Below are 15,736 nucleotides of genomic sequence, written 5' to 3' on the forward strand. Positions count from 1 at the left end.
CATCGGGCTCCCTGCTTGGCTGGAAACCTGCTTCTCCCTCTCCCACTCCCCCTGCTTGTGTTCCCGCTCTTACTAGGTCTCTCTCTGTCCAAAAAAAAAAAAAAAAAAAAAAAAAAAAATCTAACCTCCAGAATTGTTGGGAATATTAAAAACACTATGTGAATATCCCACTTCCAAAACGAAATTAATTTCAAGAATTTAGATGAGCAAATAACTACAAATAGATATATAAAAGCTTAAGATCAGCTGATAATTCTATTACCATAAGAAAAAGACACTACGTTAAAGATTTCATTTATTTGACAAAGCCAGAACTCATTTTAAAAAATGTATTCTATCAAAATACAACCCACATAAGTTGTTACAACTAGTATTTTTCTGTAAATTTTGAGTTTTACTATTAATGAAAACAAGTTTCTAGATAATCTGACCTAGTCTCAAGTTTCTTATGATGGAGGTAATAAATATATGTGTATGGGTGGAAAGGTAACAATGAGGTACTCTAATGGTAAAATATCTAGCATGTATGTATGAATGTAGCATCATGTACTGCCAAAAAGAGACGGCCTATAGAAATAAATGCATTAAACAATGATTTGGTAGTCTGTAATAAACTTAAGTGAAAAAAAATCCACTTTGTATCCTTGGTATATTGTACATTATTTGTTAGATATGAAGACTTGTGACATTTCATTTTAATCAGAGTCTTACTTTATGAAGCCAAATCATTGTACTGTGATGCATTCCTGCATTTCCCTGCCCCAATTTTAAGTGTTTGTGACACTATCCTTTTTTGTTTTGTGCTTGTTTTTAAAACAAAGAAATTGGATTTTGCCCCCCAATCCACAGGGCTTTTATTTTTTTGTTTGCTAACATTTCTCCCTTCTTTTATAAGACCACATATTCTTGGTCTTCCTAATTTTTTTTGAGTTTGATTCTTACTTCCCTTAAACAAGGGTATCAGTGTTTGTTCTATTCAGAGTATCTTTCAATCTCTTGTAAGCATAAGTTGTATTAAGAACTATACGGGGCGCCTGGGTTGCTCAGTTGGTTGAGCGTCTGCCTTCAGCTCAGGTCAAGATCCCGGGGTCCTGGGATCAGGCTGCATGTTGGGCTCTCTGCTCGGCAGGGAGCCTGCTTCTCCCTCTCCCTCTGTCCACCGCTCTGCCTGCTTGTGCTCTCTCTGTCAAATAAATAAATAAAACCTTAAAATGAAAAACAAAACAAAAAAAACTGTATGATTTTTGGGGTGCCTGGCTCATTCAGTCAGAAGAGCACGCAGCTCTTGATCTCGAGATTTTGAGTTCGAGCCCCACGTAGGGTGTAGAGATTACTTAAAAATAAAATCTTTAAAAAAGAAAGGAAGAACTATATTATTTTCTTCCCCATTATCACTTTCTGACTATGACAATGATCAGCATGCATACTGGGACTGTATTTCATGGGGAAAAAAAACAAAACACTTTTGGCATTAGGCTAGCACAAACCTAATTGAAATAATCATTATCTTAACAAGTACAGAACCCTTCTTATTTTTTCTTCTCTAGGTAAACTACTTGAAAACCAATTAACTATGAAATAAATATGTATTTATATGTTACTTAACAAAAGTAAATTCTCCTGTTATGTGTGCTTGATGTAATTTAATATCAGACTGAATAGCTTGTAGCCTGGGGACAAGATAAAATTTGTTATTCCTTAAAACAAAAACACATCTTTACAGTACTTAAAGAATGTTAGAAAACCTTAAGAAATTCTACTTTTATTTTATCTATGCCAGAATTAAGATTATCCTCATATTTCCTAATATAAGAAAGATATGCTAAAATACCTGTGTCGCTGTAATTCGAGTACATGGGTTAAATAAGAATAAGCCTTGTATGAGATCTAGCAAGTCATCTCCTGCTGCAATGAAGATGTGTTGTAACGGGATTCCAGGAAAACTCTTAAATGTCACGAAATCTGGAAGACTACACATGTCCTGTAAAAATATTTATAATTCAAACTTAAGGACTGAAAGGCATATAGTTCTGAAATGAAGAACTAAAACTGTCAAATGGAGAATGTAATGATTTCCATCGAATTGCTTTGCACCATTGTCAGAAATCATTTGGTCAGATTCAGTGGCCATCCGGGGCACTGGACTTTCCATCCTGGAACTATGGCCCAGTTTGTTCATAATCTTGTGGAGAAGACCTGGTGCTATGAACGCTGCTATGACTTACTTCAAAACCTTGACTGGCCACATTTTGGCACTATGGAAAGGTTGAGCTGGTTCCTCTAACCCCTGCTGAGAGTCCTATAGCTATTCAGAGCTTGAAAAAAATTTTACACAGTTTCAATCAGAAGGTAGAGTCTGATTAAAATTTCTCTTTTCTAGTATTTATTCTCAGGAGATGGGCTGTAATAGAGTTAGGAAAATCTAAAGGTTTACAATTTTAATTTAAGAATAAACAAGTGAGGGGTGCCTGAGTGGCTCAGTCAGTTAAGTATCTGCCATTGGCTCAGGTCATGATCTCAGGGTCCTGGGATGGAGTCCTGCATCAGGCTCCCTGCTCAGTGGGGAGTCTGCTTCTCCCTCTCTCTCTGTCCCGACCCCCTACCCCCTTCCTCGTGCTTTTTCTCAAATAAATAAAATTTTTAAGAATAAACAAGTGAGATTATCTTACTGAACTATAATATATAAAATTTAGCAACTTAAATTGGTGTAAATTTTACCCAAGATTTAAGTTTTCTTTTTTGTAGGCAATGTAATGGGTTAAAAATATTCATGGTACTGAGACATCTTAACTGTTGGTGAAAATTCTATAAATACACCCTAAATCCACCAAGATGCTGATAAACATGAAATACCCATCAAATGAATTATGCAGCTGTTAAAAAGAAAAAGGTCAGTAATAAATAGGTAAAAAGAGCAATTTGGTTGCATAACAATTATATGGTATGATCCCATTTTTATTAAGAAAAGACAGAAAATGCAACTCTATGTTTATGTGCTTGTATATGTATCCTCTTAGCAAGACTTTCCACCAAACTGACAGTGATTAACCCTGGGATGGGAATTACTGGGATGGAGAAAGGGCAACATGTACAAAGGAGGCTGGACAGTATCCCACAATTTTAACTTTCTATCTGATATAAATTTTTCAGAGTATACATTACTAGTAAATTAAGACAAGGAATACAGTTCTTTAAGTAATATCTACATGACATCAACATGAAGAATCCTAACTAAATTTCAAAGAACATGTATGAAGGCTTACAGGCCACTGTTCCTCAGTTGGTGTGCCCAAAGTTTCAAATATTCTTGTTAGTTGATCAAGGTCTGAATCTCCTGGCAAAAAAGGAACCTGAAAGAGTGAGATGCAGGTATTTCAAGGTGGTTTATAATAGTTATACAAATAATACTATAAATTTAATTAAAAAAACTAAACTGTGGGGCACCTGGGTGGCTCAGTCGGTTAAGCATCTGCCTTCGGCTTAGGTCATGATCCCAGGGTCCTGGGATCGAGCCCTACATCGGGCTCCCTGCTCAGCAGGAAGCCTGCTTCTCCCTCTCCTACTCCCCCTACTTGTGTTCCCTCTCTCGCTATGTCTCACTCTGTCAAATAAATAAATAAAATCTTAAAAAAAAAAAACTAAACTGTAACAAAAATCAAAAGGTAGTCTGAGGTATACTAGATGTGGCACTAGGTCCTACCACTGCTAACCAAATAAAGAGCATCATGTTTCCCATTTTATTCACTCCACAAACGTTTAATAAACACCATGTAATAGGTACTGTGCTAATTAATTAAACCCTAGGCATTTAAAGAAGGGAACAAGACAAGGACACTTGGGTGGCTCAGTCAGGTGAGTGTCCAACTTTTGATCTCAGCTCAGGTCTTGATCTCAGGGTTGCAAGTTCAAGCCCCACATTGGGCTCCACACTGGGCATGAAGCATACTTAAAAAAAAGAAGTAAACAAGACAGTCCTTGCTCTCCCGTAGGGTGCATATAGGGAATGCTGATAATGCAACTAAAGGGGCATCTGCCAGATTATGTTTTCAGTGAGAGCAAGATACTAGCATACACAGAACAGCACCTAGCCCACTCGAATAGGTCAAGGAAGGCTTCCTAGAGGAAGTAGCAGAGAAAGCTGAAATATGAGAGTTAGCCAGAGGAAAAGTGTTAAGATGGAGGAAAACTATTCTAGCTAAAGTACAGGAGCAATGGTTGCCAGGCAGAAGAACATCTATATTACAATCTTATTTAAATAATATCTTGACATACTATTTCTTTGAAGTATAATGCAAACTTTAAAAGGATAAGTGATTACAAGTTAAAAATTAGAAACTAATAAGAAACAATTAAAATCCTTGCTATACACAGACATTATTTTCCAATCCATTCTCAAACATCTACGTAAATACATAGGAGAGTAAAAAAGAGTTTGCTTTGTGAATAACAGAGGCTTTCCATACTGTTAGAGGCCTTGAGAAAGTTTATCAACTCAATGAGAAGATGAGATCAAGTACCAGCTTTCCAATATTTCTATTACTGTGGACCACTAACACCACCTCCACTAATCCCTGTCAAAAAAGTATTTAACTCTGCCAGTTATCAATTTATTCCAAGCTCACCCTTTTTGCCTTTTCTGAGAAAATAGATTTGGACCTTTAAATGTTTTTCTTTTGGCAGCTGAAGCTCTGTCAGTAGAGGCTGCTGGAGAAACATTATAGGAAGACTTCTGCTTCCTGGTTCTAGCTTATATGCCCAGCCGACTCCTGGGGCACTCCCAGCTTCTCTTCCCATAACTGTGGGAACCTTCTTCAGTGCCCAATGCACAGAGTAGCTTCCTCTACAGAGGGCTGTGTAGCAGAGTGCCTTCCAGAAAACCATCTTTCCCAGACCCCAGAATAGCTTTCCTCTGTATGTAAGAGAACAGATTTTCAACAAGTTCTGTCAACACAGCTCTACAGCAACTTCTCTATCACCCAGCGTGCCACACCGTGCCCTTTTCAAGGTCTCAGTCCCAGGGTCCTCTTCCTTGGGTGCTCTGTCTCAGTCCTAGGGTGGCTGCTCCTTTTGACTATTCGTATATTCTTTAAAATATTCTCTTTGCTTGCTTTTTTTTTAAGATTTATTTATTTTAGAGAGAGACAGAACTCACACTCGTGGGGGGGGTAGGCAGAGGGAAAGAGAGTCTTAAGCACTCAGTGCTGAGCAGAGCCCAGTACCTGAGACTGCAACATGGCAGAAACCAAGAGTCAGACACTTAACCAAACGCACCACCCAAGAACCCCTCTCTTTACTTTTTATTAGTCAAACCTTCATTATTCCAATAGCTAATCATAGTTAATTCTTAATATTAAACTTCCCTCTTTAATATGTGGTTTCTATTTTCTGACTGGATCCAGATTTAATACAATCCCTATGTATAACACTGGACTATTATGTATATGAAATGTGTACCCAAAAAAAGAAACCTGAAGTTATATCAACACTGCATGACTATTTTTAGGCATGCTAATATTTTCTTCTCATACTTCAAAAGGTAATCTCCTACTTTGCAGACTACTAAAGTAAATTGTACTATAAGATCTGAAGAGGGGGTCCTGGGTGGCTCAATCGGTTAAGCATCTGCCTTCAGCTCAGGTCATGATCCCAGGGTCCTGGGATCGAGCCCCGTGTTGAGCTCCCTTTCCTTTTGCTCCTCTCTCCACCTGTGCTCTCTCAAATAAATAAAATCTTAAAAAAAAAAAAAGGTCTGAAGAAAGGGACACTCATCATCATAGCCTTAGTTTTTTTTTTTAAAGAGTTTATTTATTTGACAGAGTGAGACACAGCGAGAGAGAGAACACAGGCAGGGGGAGTGGGAGAGGGAGAAGCAGGCCTCCCATGGAGCAGGGAGCCCAGTGCAGGGCTCAATCCCAGGACCCTGAGACCACGACCCAAGTCGAAGGCAGACACTCAACGACTGAGCCACCCAGGCACCCCATCGTAGCCTTAGTTTTGTGGGCAGGCTGGCAATTTAATCAGATTTTAAGGATGGGTGTTTTGGTATGATGTAAAAAAAAAATTTTTTTTTAAATATTTATTTACGTAATCTCTATACCCAGTGTGGGGCTCAAACTCATGATCTTGAGATCAAGAATCACACACTCCAAGGCGCCTGTGTGGCAGTCAGTTAAGTGTCCGACTCTTGGTTTCAGCTTGGTTGTGATCTCAGGTTTGTGAGATCAAGCCCTGCATTGGGCTCTGGATTCAGCATGGAGTCTGCATGAGATTCTTTCTTTCCCTCTGCCCCTCCTGCTCACGCTGTCTCTCTAGTTAAATCTTAAAAAAAAAAAAGTCACACACACTCCTCCAACTGAGCCAGTGAGGAGTCCCATGATGGAAAAATTTTAAGTTATAATGTGTGCACTTTGGATTTCAACTTGAATAAACCAAGTATAAAAGACATTTATGAGAAAAAGTGGGAAATCTGAACACGGACTGGTATTGACTTATCCTTCCTTTTCTTGAGATGATAATGGTATTGTAGTTATAATAAAAAAAATTCTTATTTTTTAAAGACATAGTAGTATGAAGAAAATAGCATGATATCTGGGATTTGTGGCAAAAAAAATGTGGTGTGAGAGAATTATAAAATAAAGCTGGTCATGTGTTAAAAACTGTTGAAGCTGGTTGGTGGGCACACTGAGGCTCATTTATCTCCCCAGACATTCCCTTGCTGAAACTCTCATCCCTTCTGCTTCAATCTGGACTAGTTGCTTTCTGGGCCTGATGCACACCTGCTTCCTCAGAACTTCCTTTCACTATTAAATGAGGAATTCTATTCACCCCTTTTCTGTGCTCAATCTCATGTTCTTGGGATCCTACACCTTTTTTTTTTTTTTAAGATTTTATTTATTGGAGAGAGAGGGACGTGACAGAGAGCACACAGGTGGGGAGGAGAGGGAGAAGCAGGTTCCGCACTGAGCAGGGAGCCCGATGTGGGGCTCAATCCCAGGACTCTGGGATCATGACCTGAGCTGAAACCAAGAGATGGACGCTTGCTAAGGGAATGATAATTCATAACATTAGAGGCTATGTTTTGTTTTGTTTTTTTTTAAAGATTTTATTTATTTGACAGAGAGAGACACAGCGAGAGAGGGAAACACAAGCAGGGGGAGTGGGAGAGGGAGAAACAGGCTTCCCGCGGAGCAGGGAGCCTGATGTGGGGCTCGATCCGAGGATCCTGGGATCAGGGCCTGAGCCAAAGGCAGACACCCAACGACTGAGCCACCCAGGCACCCCAGGGACTATGGTTTTATCTTGGTAATAAATGAATTGTGTTTGGGGGAGATGACAGATTCTCAAATGTAAACTCTGTGTTTTTGTAAGTAGCAGAGCTGTCACACAGCTCATCCACAGGACCCATCACTAGCAGAGGGATTACTATTCATCTTCAAATCTAAATGTGTGTTTCTTCTGCACCCAGAGGAGCGAGCTTTTCCAAATGATGCACAGAACTCACACCAAACTAAAAAAGATGTTTGGGAAGGTAACTTTTCTTTGTGGCATATAGAAGCTACTTTCTGTGTTCAAGGAACTAAGAACCTGTATTTTTATGTCTCGGGTTCACATTTCTTTAAATACGTATCACTTGAGGAGAAGAGTAGGGGTTGGAAACTGGAAGGCAGGGAGGAAAACACTCTCAGCTTCAGAAGGATTCCCCAATATTCCTTTGCCTTCATCATTCAGAAAGGCTAAACTAAACTTTATAGCTCAAGAAAAGTTTCTAAGGCACCATCTTTCTCTCCAGTGAGGGTAGCGAGACGATGTTTTATTTTAAGATGGTTCGAGTCCAGAGAAATGCTTACAGGACCACCACATCTGCTTAGTTTGAGCAGAACTAAAATAATCTTACACACACTCTGCTGAGAGTGCAGCTGTGGTGGCTGGTTTTACATATCTCCTAAAGTGTAATTTTAACAGCCCCAAACAAAAAAAAGTCCCAGGACTACAAAAGTGCATCCTAACACTTTTAGTTACAGCAGAGATGTTACAATATTACAGCTCAATGAGTTTTATTATAATTTTATTTCAGATTATAGAAACGAGCTATAATAAAATCTTTATTGTCCTCAATGAGAGGTCTTCTCATCTCATATTAACATTAACAAAAAGGTTTGCTTTGGAGGAGGTGGCTTTTTTTTTTAAATGGTCTGTTTTTTGGCAATTTTTGGAAGAATGGTGCTGAGAATTATCTATGGGAAGATAATTCTTACACAAGTTGTACAAACAGCTATTACAATATTGTAGTGTATACATCAATCCTAGACTTACCCTTAGAAGCAGCTCTGCTAATATACAGCCAACAGCCCACATGTCCACACCTACACCATACATTCTAGCTCCAAAGAGTAACTCAGGGGCCCGATACCACCTGAAGACAAAAAGAAATAATGTAATCTTTTTTTTTTTTTTAAAGATTTTTTATTTATTTATTTGAGAGAGAATGAGAGATAGAGAGCACGAGAGGGAAGAGGGTCAGAGGGAGAAGCAGACTCCCTGCTGAGCAGGGAGCCTGATGTGGGACTCGATCCCGGGACTCCAGGATCATGACCTGAGCCGAAGGCAGTCGCTTAACCAACTGAGCCACCCAGGCGCCCAAGAAATAATGTAATCTTAAAATGGAATTATTAAAGTATTTCTTGGACAAAACTCCTCAGCAAAACATCATCCCACTGATGAAATTCACTTTTATGGATATATTAACTCAAGAAAAACTGGCTATAAAACCAAGCAGTTCCAGGGTGCCTGGGTGGTTCAGTTGGTTAAGCGTCTGCCTTTGGCTCAGGTCATGATCCCAGGTCCTGGGATCGAGTCTTGCATCGGGTGCCCTGCTCAGTGGGGAGCCTGCTTCTCCCTCTGCCTCTGCCTCTCTTCTCTGATGAATAAATAAATAAAAAATCTTAAAAAAAAAAAAACAATCAGTTCCATACTGGAAATTATACACATCCTTGGTCCATTTACTCTCCCATTCTTAGATGATTAACACCTTCTCTCTCCTGAACCTCTCAACACCATTCTTCCTCTAAGCCAATGACCCTACTTCCGACTTCACTGAAAAAAAAAATCCAAGTAATGGGGAAAAAAAAAAAAAAGGAAAAAGAAAAAAAATTTCCATGGACTCATCTATAGTCATTTATAATTCACACAATCTGCCTTTCCCATCTGTAACTACAGATGAACTATCCTGAACTGTTCTTTGTTTTTTTTTTAAGACTTTATTTATTTGACAGAGAGAGACAAAGAGAGAGAGGGAACACAAGCAGGGGGAGTGGGAGAGGGAGAAGCAGGCTTCCCGCGGAGCAGAGAGCCCAAAGTGGGGCTTGATCCCAGGACCCTGGGGATCACGACCTGTGCCGAAGGCAGACGCTTAACGACTGAGCCACCCAGGCGCCCCTGTTTTAATGCTAATATGTCAACTTGGGGAACCAGGTAGCATGGTACCATTTTCAAAGATACTGAAATTCTCTTTCTCTTACAACAGTGTTTTCTTCTTCACTAGACTTTTCCCACTAACATTCGAACATACCATAATTTCTTCAGCCTTAAAAAATAAACTAAAAAACAAAGTAACAAACAAGAAAAACTTCTTTAGGCCCAACTTCCTCTAACAGCTACCTCCACATTCTCTGGTTATTCTGAAAAGCTGTCTGTTCTTACTGTCTCCAATTCCTATTTTCTTATCCTTTTAAACCCTTTCAGGGGGTGCCTGACTGGCTCAGTTGGTACATCATGTGACTCTTGATCTCAGGGTCCTGAGTTCAAACCCCATGTTAGGCCTACATAAAGCTTACTTAAAACAAAACAAAACAAAAACAAACAGGGACGGCTGGGTGGCTCAGTCGGGTTAAACGTCTGTCTTCAGCTCAGGTCATGATCTCAGGGTCCTGGGATCAAGCCCCACATTGGGCTCCCTGCTTAGCAGGGAGTCTGCATCTCCCTCTCCCTCTGCCTCTACCCCCCTGCTCACGCTCTGTCTCTCTCTCTGTCTCTCTCTCAAATAAATAAATAAAATCTTTAAAAAATTAAAAAACAAACTAATCCTGCACAATATAAACTTTCAGTTTTTTAAGTGATTCTTACCTGGTTACAACCTGATGTGTATAAGCTCTATTGGGGCTCCCAAATGATTTGGCCAGGCCAAAATCTGCCAGTTTTAGAACTCCATTTTCATCTAGCAACAAGTTGTTTGGTTTTAGATCCTGTATCGTGGAAGTTTTAAATAAACAAGTAAGCAGGTGGGAGAGAATACCCATATTTAGTTGGCTTCACTTTAAACTTGGCAAAAAGCAGGGTATAACCCTAAACTTAAACAATAATCAGTACTTTTTTCATTGACGTTAAAATCTTACCAAAGCAAAATAAGATTGGTTATATTACCTAGTGAGACCTTCGATCAAGTCCTTGGGTCACTGAGCTTCAATTTACCTACTTCATAGGGTTGCTGTGAGAATTAAATTTAACATTTTTCTATAAAGAGCCTACTGTAGTGACTAAGAACTCAATAAACAGTTGCTGCTATTTATTAAGAGTAATACATATTAACTTCAGTAAATAAAAATATTATGCATTTAGAGAGGATAAGGAATATATTCCTTAAAATCTATACTAAAAAGATACTAACAATAACCTAAAAGGGATTCCAAGTTTAAGATCTGAGAATTACTGACTATAAATTATATATTCTTAGCTATTTATCTAAATAGAGTGCCTAAGAACATCTACCTATTGAGATTATCAGCCTTGTTTCAATAGCTGAATGTTTCTAACATTGACTAAACCATTTCAGAAACTTTATTTCATTACTTCATAGAATTTTAGTTACTAGAAATAGTTTCCTAAAAATATTTTAGCATTGTATAATTTAATCCAGACTCTCACTGTATTTTTTTTCTGTCACAATAGTATAAGTATACCACAAGAACACCGGACTTAAAGCCAAAAATGTCGATTCTAATACTCTGTCAGTTACCAGCTACTGACCTTGAAAAAATACATGTAACCTTGGTCAGGTGATGTAGCAACTTAGCTCTTCACCTATGAAAAAAATGAAGAACTGGGTCTCTTCCATTTCTAAATTTTACATGGTATTTTAGAGTCTTCATGTCACCACCTGGTGGAACAACTGAAGGGAACACCCAGAGGAAGGCAGGAAAAAATGGCGCGGCTCTATTTTTATTTTAACAATATACATATTTAGACCATTTATGTAATAATTGACTATATAAAACTTGACTAAAACATAAAGAATCAATCATACTTGGTTAAAAACCTTACCCTATGTAGAATCCAATGTTGATGTAAATATTCCAACCCTTGAAGAGTCATCAACATGTAGGCTTTGATGTGTGATGGTGTCAGCACAAGACTATTATCCTTTATTATAACCTGTAAATCCAGTACATAATATACAATTATTCCAAATAAATCACACCATATAAAATTACATACAGACATAAAATGAATTTATCCACAATACAAGAGAATCTCAAGAAACACTGCCTAACTCTCCCCTTAGGAAGCACTGTCAGACTTTCCAGTTATGTGGGTAGGGAAAGTATCTCTGCTGGTGCTTTCTCTCTTACTTCTTTGTAAAAGGCATTAACATAGTGAACAACAAGAACAAAAAAACATAGTGAACATCTGTTGTTTTGCTTGCCCAATGATGTACAGTCCCTTCTGATAATAGCATTCAGCATTCCTCTGGGAAACCACCTGGTTAAAACAGACTGTCCACAACCTGTGGCCTCTAGAGGTAGATACATGACCCCGGCATAGCCAACCACCACACTGAAGCCTGCTGTCCAGAAGACTGGTTTAGGGATGGACATGTGATCCAAGCCAAGCTAATCAAACAGGCCAAATACTTCTGCTAGAATCAAAGGGAACAAATCACCTTCTTTCCTCACAGATTATTAAACTCTAAGGATATAAGCCTGAGGTGCCTGAGCCACTATATTGAGAAATTATGCCCATGAAGAAAGGGGAAACAAAGAAGAAAACAGAGCTGAGTTAAAGTGCAAGACTGAGTTCTCATGGCATTATCTGAGAACTGTGCTTAAAGCCAGTTTATTCCTAAACTTACAAGTTATATTAGCTAAAAGTTCCCATTTTTTTTTAGAAATCTGATTTAGATAAAAGGTATCCAAATTGTAAAGAAGTAAAGCTTTCACTATTTGCAGATGACAATGATACTATATAGAGAAAACCCTAAAAACTCCACCAAAAAACCACTAGAACTGATCAATGAATTCAGTAAGGTTGCAAGATACAAAATCAATATACAGAAATCTGTTGCATTTCTAAATACTAATAATGAAGTAACAGTAAGAGAAATTAAGAGCGGGGCACCTGGGTGGCTCAGTTGTTAAGCATCTGCCTTCGGCTCAGGTCATGATCCCAGGGTCCTGGGATCCAGCCCCACATCGGGCTCCCTGCTCAGCGGGGAGCCTGCTTCTCCCTCTCCTACTCCCCCTGCTTGTGTTCCCTCTCTCGCTATGTCTCTATCTGTCAAATAAATAAAAATCTTTAAAAAGAGAGAGAGAAATTAAGAGAACAATCCCATTTACAAAAAAAAAAAAAGAAAGAAATCAGATTTAGGCAAAATATGCCCTTTTCAGTGCAGAGTTCCATTAGTTTTAACAAAGACATCCAGTTGTGTAACCACTACCATAATCAAGATAGAGTTCTTTAACTCCCATCCCCACCCCAATCGCCTCAGGCCCCTCTATACCCAATACTTTCTTCTACTCCCAACCCTGACCACCACTGATCTGATCTGTTTCTTTAGCTTCGCCTTTTCCAGAACATCATATAAATGGAATCATACAATATATAGCCTTTTGAGCCTGAGTTCTTTCATTTAGCACAATACATTTGAGATTCCTCTATACTGTTTTATGTATGGGCAGTTCATTTCTTTTTATCCCCAAACAGTATTCCATTTTATAGCTATACCACAGTTTGTTTATATATTCACTAGATGAAAGGTATTTGGATTGTTTCCAGTTTGGGCAATAATGAATAAAGCTGAACATTTGTGTACCAATTGATTTCTGTGTAGACATATTTTGGTTTCTCTTAGATAAACACCTGGCAGTAGTATTGCCAGATTGTTCTTTAGCTGTGTATTTAACTGTTTAAGAAACTGCCAAACTATTTTCCAAACTGGCTGCACCATTTTGCATTCTCACCAGCAGTGTATGAGAATTTCAGTTGTTCAACATCCTTGAATCGTCATTTTTTGAGATTCAATTAGTACTAAGGAAAAGCATAAGATCTTATTTTCTCAAAAATAAAACAAAAAACTTGGCTTTCAAAAGGAGGATATTCTGTGATAATATGGAAAAGGAACTCTAAATTCTCAAAGGCCTAATATTCATTTCTTTAAAAATAATGTAAATAAAGTATAGGGAACTTGGTAGACAGAAATGCTTTGAAATCCAAATCTCTATATCTAACACTGGGAATATGGCTAAACGATTCAGAAGAAAAAAGGAAATAAACATTTAGGTTCTCTTTTGATAAAAAGAGAAAAGAAAGTCCTCTGGGAATCTTAATCTTACCTCCAGATCAGTTTCCATAAAATCAAAGACAAGGCTAATATTAGATTTATGTCCAAAAGCATCAAGGAGCTGCAAAGCAAAATAAAATAAAATAAATAAAATGTGATTTTTCCATAAAATACTCGAAAATATTATACCAACTAAAGTAATCTTTAAAAATTTAAACAAGCATGTGGCCTGCTGATAATTCCCTGCTAAATTTGAATTATTAAATTTGACATTTATCCTTTTTCTTGCTAGGAATTAGTAATTTGAGGCACAAAAATACTAAACTTTATTCTTTTTAAAGATTTTATTTATTTATTTGAGAGAGCGAGACAGAGCACAAGCAGGGGGAGGGGCAGAGGGAGAGGGAGAAGCTGACTCCCCAGTGAGCCGGAAGCCTGATGCTGGGCTCCGTTCCAGGACTCAAAGATCATGAACTGAGCCAAAGTCAGACACCTAATAATCAACTGAGCCACCTAGGTGCACCTAAACGTTACTATTTTTAAAAAGTCGGGGCACGTGGGTGGCTCAGTCGTTAAGTGTTTGCCTTCAGCTCAGGTCATGATCCCAGGGTCCTGGGATCGAGCCCCACATTGGGCTCCCTGCTCAGCGGGGAGCCTGCTTCTCCCTCTCCCTCTGCTTGTGTTCCCTCTCTCGCTGTGTTTCTCTCTGTCAAATAAATAAATAAAATCTTAATAAATAATAAATAAAAATAAAAAGTTACTAAATACTTAAGTTCTCCTCCAAAATTTTGAGTTATAATTAAGAAGTAAATTAATGAAAACCTCATCTCAGTCTCCAATTCTGTGCTCAGTATTTAAGAAAAATCCTATAAACAGCAGTGGCAGCTATCATTCATTGTATGCACCCTCTATGCCAGGCTCTATTTCCAGGTACTTTACATGCATTCAATCGATTAAGTAGTCTCACCACAACCCTTTGAAGTGGAATTATGTCACCAAGTTGTAGGGGAGCTTACTCAAGATCTTATGCATGCTAAGGCTCTCTATGCTTCAAAATGATTTTTGAGAAAATTAGGCCATATGCCAATATTAAATTTATTTCATCAGCTGTATAGCTTTAAAGACACTGCCTAGGGACGCCTGGGTGACTCAGTTGGTTAAGTGTCTGCCTTTGGTTCAGGTCATGACCCCAGGATCCTGGGATGGAGTCCCACATCAGGTTCCCTGCTCAGCGGGGGTCTGCTTCTCCCTTGCCCCTCCCCCCCTGCTTGTGCAGGCTCTCTCCCTCTCTCTCTAAAATAAATAAAATCTTAAAAAATAATAAAAATAAATAAATAAAGACACTGCCTACAGAATCAATTAGAATAGAAAATACATATTAGCGTGATAAACTTTTAAGCTTTTTTGAAAGGTTCACCTAAAACAATTCATCTTGCTGAACTTTCACTCAACATCTACCACATTCAGAAATGACAGGGTCCCAAATCCCAGAAACAACTTAGATCATACTCACACCAATTATATTTGGATGACTTAGCTCCTGTAATAATTTTATCTCTCTTAAGGCTGTTCTATTTATACCTACATGAAAAGGCAAAGCACAATGTGAAAAATAATTCTGACATCTCTAATCTTACAAACATATTTTTGGGGATAGGTTAGTCTTTCAGGAAATAGCAGTGACTATAAGAAAAATAAGGACTATTTTAACAATTTTTTTGATACCTGGTTTTCTTTTACTTTATTTTTAAAATAGCTTAACAATGACTATGATAAATGGTGATAAAAAGTATTCACTTTGTACCATATCACTTGAGAAGACTGCTGGAATAACAATGTGATAGTGTGTAACATTAAAGCAATTAAGTCAACAGCTTCCTCTTTCTTGCATTATGTTAGAAACAGATTCTTTTTTTTTAGAAACAGATTCTTGATGCTAACAACAAAATATTGGTAAGACAGTATCATTCCCAATACAAAGGATAGAACTCAAAATTAAAAATAAGATGTGGTACTATCTGTTAAATAGAAGGTCCTTTTTATAAAAACCAGTTCTTGAGGACTAAACAAGACTTAGCATACAAGTACAAAATGCTATGGAGGAAGGGTAAAACCATGTTTTCTTCCATTCATCTATTTCAGCATGAGCTTTCTGTACTTCCATGAAGTTGTATCCAGAATTTT

The 15,736-nt window shown here is 38.1% G+C and overlaps 1 protein-coding gene across 11 annotated transcripts in view; it reads right to left on the bottom strand.

Annotated features, from left to right (window-relative positions):
* Positions 1–15,736, bottom strand: part of CDK7 (cyclin dependent kinase 7) — a 46,317-nt gene that overhangs the window by 23,744 nt on the left and 6,837 nt on the right. For 8 of the 11 annotated variants that reach the window (XM_073905385.1, XM_025892813.2, XM_025892815.2 and 5 more), the window contains 7 exons: positions 15,066–15,133; positions 13,605–13,673; positions 11,317–11,427; positions 10,123–10,241; positions 8,314–8,413; positions 3,264–3,350; positions 1,832–1,981 (listed from right to left, as the gene is read on the bottom strand). In XM_073905385.1, the coding sequence (XP_073761486.1) occupies positions 1,832–1,981; positions 3,264–3,350; positions 8,314–8,413; positions 10,123–10,241; positions 11,317–11,427; positions 13,605–13,673; positions 15,066–15,133 (704 nt within the window). Of the gene's footprint in view, positions 1–1,831; positions 1,982–3,263; positions 3,351–8,313; positions 8,414–10,122; positions 10,242–11,316; positions 11,428–13,604; positions 13,674–15,065; positions 15,134–15,736 lie in introns of those variants that run through there. The other 3 variants (XM_025892817.2, XM_073905387.1, XM_025892818.2) reach the window with 3 other exon arrangements.

Source organism: Callorhinus ursinus, unplaced genomic scaffold (genome assembly GCF_003265705.2).
Source record: "Callorhinus ursinus isolate GAN/ISIS: 27379988/994484 unplaced genomic scaffold, GSC_fseal_2.0 scaffold23, whole genome shotgun sequence".
Taxonomy (NCBI): domain Eukaryota; kingdom Metazoa; phylum Chordata; class Mammalia; order Carnivora; family Otariidae; genus Callorhinus; species Callorhinus ursinus.